At 33.3% G+C, this 6,507-nt stretch overlaps 1 protein-coding gene across 2 annotated transcripts in view; it reads right to left on the bottom strand.

Moving 5' to 3' along the window:
- Positions 1–1,319: 1,319 nt before the first annotated feature.
- PGR (progesterone receptor) overlaps positions 1,320–6,507 on the bottom strand; it is a 94,376-nt gene continuing 89,188 nt past the window's right edge. For both annotated transcript variants that reach the window (XM_053925753.1, XM_053925754.1), the window contains one exon: positions 1,320–2,413. In XM_053925753.1, the coding sequence (XP_053781728.1) occupies positions 2,258–2,413 (156 nt within the window). In that variant the 3' untranslated portion in view covers positions 1,320–2,257. The remainder of the gene's footprint in view (positions 2,414–6,507) is intronic.

The following is a 6,507-nucleotide window of genomic DNA, read 5'->3' as shown; positions in this document are numbered from 1 at the left end:
TTGGATATTCTTAATGTGCAGCTATAGTTGAGAATCACTATAATAAGTGACTGGAAGTTAATGAGTGTTTTAAATGAGGAATTGGCATAATTAAGTCCTTTTTTGGAAGATAATGTTGGCCCGGATAGTGCAAAGAGAATGAGTGCGTGTGTGTATAAAGACTTTGGAGAGCTGAACACTAGTGGAGTCTACAGTAATACATATATATTCACAGAAAAGACATGTAGACAGACATACTAAGGAACAGGCCATTTTTATACTAATGTTGAGACTACTGGGAATACTTAGGTTAAACTCTTATTCAATGTTGTAACCAAGAGTTATGTAATTTGCATGTTATCTATTATATTTGCCACATAGATCTAATGAACCCAAGTCAAGGGTTCTAGTTGGAGCTGGTTTCAATACCCACTTCAAATACCTTATGACAATTCACTATATATAGATACTCATAGCTAACCCTTTCTTTCTTTCTTTCTTTCTTTCTTTCTTTCTTTCTTTCTTTCTTTCTATAAACTGAAGAAATTATTGGTAAGAAACAATTATGGTAACTATGCCAACTTTTTTGATCACATGAAAAGAAACCACTTTACTCATAGGGTTCACACTAGTATTCATTAAAATTATTCTATGTTATTGTCCTTTGGTAAACTGCAAGTATTTATCAATTGAAGAGAAAGGGTAATTAAAAGTGTATTAAGAAATCAAACTTCAGTGTTTTCTACATTGCTTTCAAAGTTGTTTTGAAATTCTCATTAACAGCTATGTATTAATTTGCATAAGATGGTATATTTTACTTGTAAGGTAATGTCTAACTTTAAAAAAAATTAGAAAAAGAACTGGGCCTACTAGTTTCTCTGAGCTGTTAAAAACTATATACGTATCATATATATGATCTGTAATAGGCACATACATATGCCTAATATTAGTATAAATTACTTCATCTAGAATAACAAACAATGATCAGTTTCAATCGAACATTACCAGTGCTATGAACTTGGTTCTTTCTGTATATATATCTCCTTTAAAAAAATAGATCTCCAGTAACTCACTTCAGGAGAGACACTTGTCTGTCTTCTAAAAGAATATTTTCAGTTCATATGACAATGTGAATTGTGTTTTCTAGGTATTATAATTGGTTGCATTACTTTAAGACAGTATCTAGTATTCCCTGAAGTATCTCTCTTAGAATTAGATCAAAGGCACTCAGAAAGTTTCAACCTGTGATTAGTCTATTAGGCTTCGCTGAGTAGAAAAAGAGAATAATGCTTCTCTGTTTTTTTCCCTTCCCTCCCTCCCTCCCTTTTTTGCTTCTTTGATTTGAGAAGATGGTGGTAATAAGAAGCTCTGATCTGAGGAATATTTTGCAGAAAAGCTTTTATAACATCAGTGGTAAAGGTGAGGAAATTGAGAATCAGTAAAGTTAAGTGACTTTCCACATGCCTCCAAATAAGGAGGGGTATTAGGCCACTGATTCTTCTGAATTCCTATTTCGATTCATAATACCTTATTAAAGGACAACTCTCAAAAAAGGTTAGTAAAAAACTACAAAACCCACAATACTGTTGTCATCGTAATATGGCTCTACTTAGTAACTTCTTTAAACTTCATGTTTCCAGTCTGGGAAAGAGTCTGACATGTAAGGTTCTTTTCCCAATTTGAGGAACATCGATTTATTTCAAAATTTTAAATCTTTTTCCCTTCTCAGTATTTTTTTGCATTTAAAAACTCTTGAAAATCTGATAAAGGTTATAAATTTCCTTCTAACAAAAATGTAAATACACTCATGTAGACAAAATTCTGCATACCATTTCAAAGGTCCATTTTTGTAAAAGTAATCAAGGAGACAAAGCGAGCTGCCTCGAAGGAACATATGTAACAGCTTTTTAGTATTATGTGTAAGATATTTTTCTCTCTAATGTAATTTTCTTAGATGTAAAAGTTTAAAATCTTCACCTAAGTGGTTTGAAATAATACGGATAAAATTAAGTTTACTTGAACCATCCATTTTAGTACTTTTTCATTCTTGTGAACTCTTAAAGGAAATATGGGTCTACAAAAACACTTAAAAATTCTAATTATACTGTATAAAGGAAAACAATTAAAATCTCAGAATTTTCTCTGAAACTTATACAGTTTGATATGATATGAATGTAAGGCTTTAAGAAGAACATTGCAAGAATTTGAGACCTCATAACCCTAACCCAAACACAAACAGACATACCACAAAATTTAATTCTTAAAAGGAAAAATGGCATCACTTTTTATGAAAGAGAAGATGCTTCACCATCCCTGCCAAGATTTTGGGTAGTTGTGCAGCGATAACTTCAGACATCATTTCTGGAAATTCCACGCTCAGGGCCCGGGACTGGAGAAATGTATTCAAGCAGTACAGGTGAAGTTGTTTGACAAGCTGTTGGTTTAACAAACAGATAAGAAACATGTAATAAAAGCAATACATTCATAAGCTGTTCAAACATGGCAACTTATTTTTCTAACAATATAAATACTTGCCAAGATGTTTTCTTCTTACCAAAATGAAAATAACTCCCTTCACTGCCTAGAATATATAAAATATTACATATAATGAAATGTGGTGACAGTACAAAAAGGTTTTTTTTTAATGAAAGTACTTCATAATGCCACAGGATAACGAACCTGAACATTCTAGTGTGTTTCTTTCAGGTTTTTTGTTTTTACACATGTACACAGACACACCCAGGTATGTATTTATGTGTGTATGTGTGTATATATAGTGCACGAATGCATAAATATTTTCAAAACTGCAATTATAGTTTATAAAGTCTATTTGTTAATGTAGCTTTTTTATATTACATTGTATTGACTCTTCCTATATCAATAAAAACAACCCCACATAATGTATTTTAATCTAATTTTTATTTGTCAATGTAATTTGTGTACATATTTTAAAGTCAAATAGTATTGAAAAATTTATAACAACAAAAAAACCCCAACAGCAACCAACTATACACCAAGAAACTGGACAACCTGGAGGAAATGGAGAAATTCGTAGAAACTTACAACTACCAAAACTGAATCAGGAAGAACTAGAAAATCTGAACAGACTAATAGTTACTAGTAATCCTATTGAATCAGTAATCAAAAATCCCCCAATTAAGAAAAGCCCAGGATTAGATGGCTTCGCTGTGAATTTTACCAAACATTTGAAGAAGGATTAACAGCGATACTTCTTAAACACTTCCAAAAAATTGAAGCAAAGGGAAGACTACAAAGACCCCAAATAGCCAAAGAAATCATGAGAAAGAAAACAAAGCAGGAGACATTACACTTCCTGACTTCAGGCGAACACAATAGAGTCATACTAATCAATCAGTGTGGTAATGGCATAAAAACAGACCAATGGAACAAAATCAAAAGCCCAGAAATAAACCCAAGCATTTACAATCAACTAATATTTGACAAGGGCCCAAGAATACTCAATGGAGAAAAGACAGTCTGTTCAATAAATGGAGCTGGGAAAACTGGATAGTCACACGTAAGAGAATGGATCTTGACCCCTATCTTACACCACTCAGAGAAATTAAATTTAAATTAATTAAAGACTTAAATGTAGGACCTGAAAGCATGAAACTCTTAGTAGAAAACTAGAGAAACCCATAGGGAAAAAGTTCCTTGACATGAGTCTCAGTAATGATTCTTTGAAAATCACACTTAAAGCACAAGCAACAAAACAAAACAAACAAAAAAAGTGGGACTACATCAAACTAAAAAGCTTCTGCACAAAAGAAGTCAACAAAGTGAAAACACAGTCAAAGGAATGGGAAAAAATATTTGCAAACCACATAACTGGTAAAAGATTATTATCCAAAATACATAAAGAACTCATATAACTCAACAGCAAAACAAAACACCCCAAATTATCCAATTAAAATTGAGTAAAAGACCTGAATAGACATTTTTACAAAGAAGATATATACAAATGGCCAACAGGTACATAAAAAGATGTCATTAAGGAAATGTAAATGTAAACCACAAGGAGGTATCACCTTAAGCCTGTTAGAATGGCCATGGTTAAAAAGATAACAGCTAACAAATGCTGGGATGGACGTAGGGAAAAGAGAACCCTTGTGCACTGTTGGTGGGATGGCAAATTGGTACAGCCTCTGTGGAAAATAGTATGAAGGTTCCTCAGAAAACTAGAAGTAGAACTACCATAGGACTCAATAATTCTACTTCTGGGAATATATCCAAAGGAAACAAAAACACTAACTCGAAAAGATATCTGCAGCCCCATGATCACAGCGGCATTACTTACAATAGCCAAGACATGGAAACAACCTGAGTGTCCATCAGTGGATGAATGGCTACAGATGGTGTGATGTGTATATAACATACACGTGGGAACATTATTATTCAGCCATAAAAATGAGGAAATCCTACTATTTGTAACAACATGAATGAACCTTAAAGGTATTATGCTAAGTGATATAAATCAGAAAAAGACATATACTGTATGATCTCACTTATATGTGGAATCTAATAAAGAAAAGAACCCACCAAACTCAGAGAAAAAAATATCAGATTTCTGGTTATCAGGGTAGGGAGATAGTGGGGGAAATTGGAGAAAGGTGGTAGAAAGGTACAAACTTTCTTTTGTAGGATAAATACTAGGAGTGTTATGTATAACGTGATGACTATAGTTAACAATGCTGTGTGATATATAGGAAAGTTAAGATAGTAACTAGCTCCTAAGAGTTCTCCTCACAAGGAGGAATGTTTTTTCCATATATATCTGTCATATACACCTGTCATACATATATGGTATATAAAACCAAACTTATTGTGGTAATCATTTCACGATGTATGTAAGTCAAACCATGGTGCTGTACACCTTAAGCTTATATAGTGATGTATGTCCGTTATTTTTCAGTAAGACTGGAAAAAACAAAACCAGCAAACAATAACAAACACAGCAGACACCACAGAGCCCAGCCGTCTCCTAGTGCACTTCTTCCCGTCCACATTCCAGCTCCCTAGAAGGAACCAATCACTCTCAACTGTTTCAGCTTATGCCTTTACATTCTATCTCTATATTTCTAATAAAGTTTGTTTTCCAAATTCGATATTGAGTTTCTATATGAAAAATGAGGATTTAGTTCTCTTATACTACACACCCCCCTCTTACTTTCTTTACTCTCCATTCTATTTGAAGATGTATCTCAATTTTTGGCTAAATCAATATCTAGCATTTATATTATAAAGATTTTTATTGTTTACTTCTGTATTACATTTTCTTTCTTATACGATTTATTTTTATGTTGCTGCGGCTAATCATCTTGTGTTTCCACTTGCTTCATTTTCTCCGTATTTATCACATCACAAAGCCATAGTCAAATTCTCTGACAGAATTGTAAAACTCATGTCAATATATTCACACATACTAGTAACCCCTCAGTTCTCTCTTTCTCCAGGTACTGGATCCTAAAACCCTACGCATTATTATTCCAATCTAGACTAATGATTACTTAGCACAGATTACTTAGCTGGGCTATCCCTTTGCATTTCTCTTGGACTAAGTCTTCTAATTCTTTGCCTTACCCTCAGTGCTTTGTTGTAAGACACCTTGCCGATGTCCTGGAGAAACAATGTATTTGAGGTAAGCAATAGGAGACCTTGAATGTGTGAAAATACCTTTATGGTGCTATCGTACTTGTTTGATAGTTCAGCTAGGTATAAGATTCTTTGAAGATTTTCTTTTCCCTTAAAATTCGAAAGGCCTTGTGCCATTGTTTTCTGATTTCCTGCATTGCAGTTGAGAAATCCAACATCTTTCTAGATCCTAAAAATGTATATGACTTGTTTCTTTTCTCATTGGTATATTTTAGTAAAGTCGCTATTCCTGGTGGGCCGAAATCATATAATAATATGCCCTGTTTCAATGGTGCTGTGCCTGACCAGTGGGCCCTGACATTTAGATAACTCATATCCTTCCGTTTCAGCAACTCTTCCTTTATGATTTTTACCTAATTTCCTCCACTTGATTTTACCTATTCTTTCTTCTGAAAATTCCTGTTAATTGGATAATAGAATTCCTTGGATTAATCCCCTAAATTTGCCATTTCATCTCTGTAATTTTTCATATCTTTAGTTTTTATGTTTTTCTGGGAGTTCCCTGAAATTTCTATTTCAGCCCTTCTTTAAAATTTTTAATACCTGGCCTTCTATATTTAATTATCCAAAAGTATGTTTTTGCTCATTGTTCTTTCTTAAAATATTTTTTATTCTTGTTTCATGGACACAATATCATTCTTATTTCCCTGAATATCTTAATTTTTTAAAGCTTTCTTCTGTTCTCTGCACTGGTGTTTCTTCCTTTAAACACAAGTTTAAGTTTGTTGTTGTTTATTTTATTTATGCACTTTAGCTAAGTGGCCAGTAACCCTTGGGTGTCTGTTTCTATTCAGGGGTAAGGTCTTAAATATGACCTGCTGAATGGGTCGCTTCTTTTATGCCTCGGCTAACAGT

Source organism: Desmodus rotundus, chromosome 5 (genome assembly GCF_022682495.2).
Source record: "Desmodus rotundus isolate HL8 chromosome 5, HLdesRot8A.1, whole genome shotgun sequence".
Taxonomy (NCBI): domain Eukaryota; kingdom Metazoa; phylum Chordata; class Mammalia; order Chiroptera; family Phyllostomidae; genus Desmodus; species Desmodus rotundus.
This window is presented reverse-complemented; position numbering and strand designations above follow the sequence as displayed.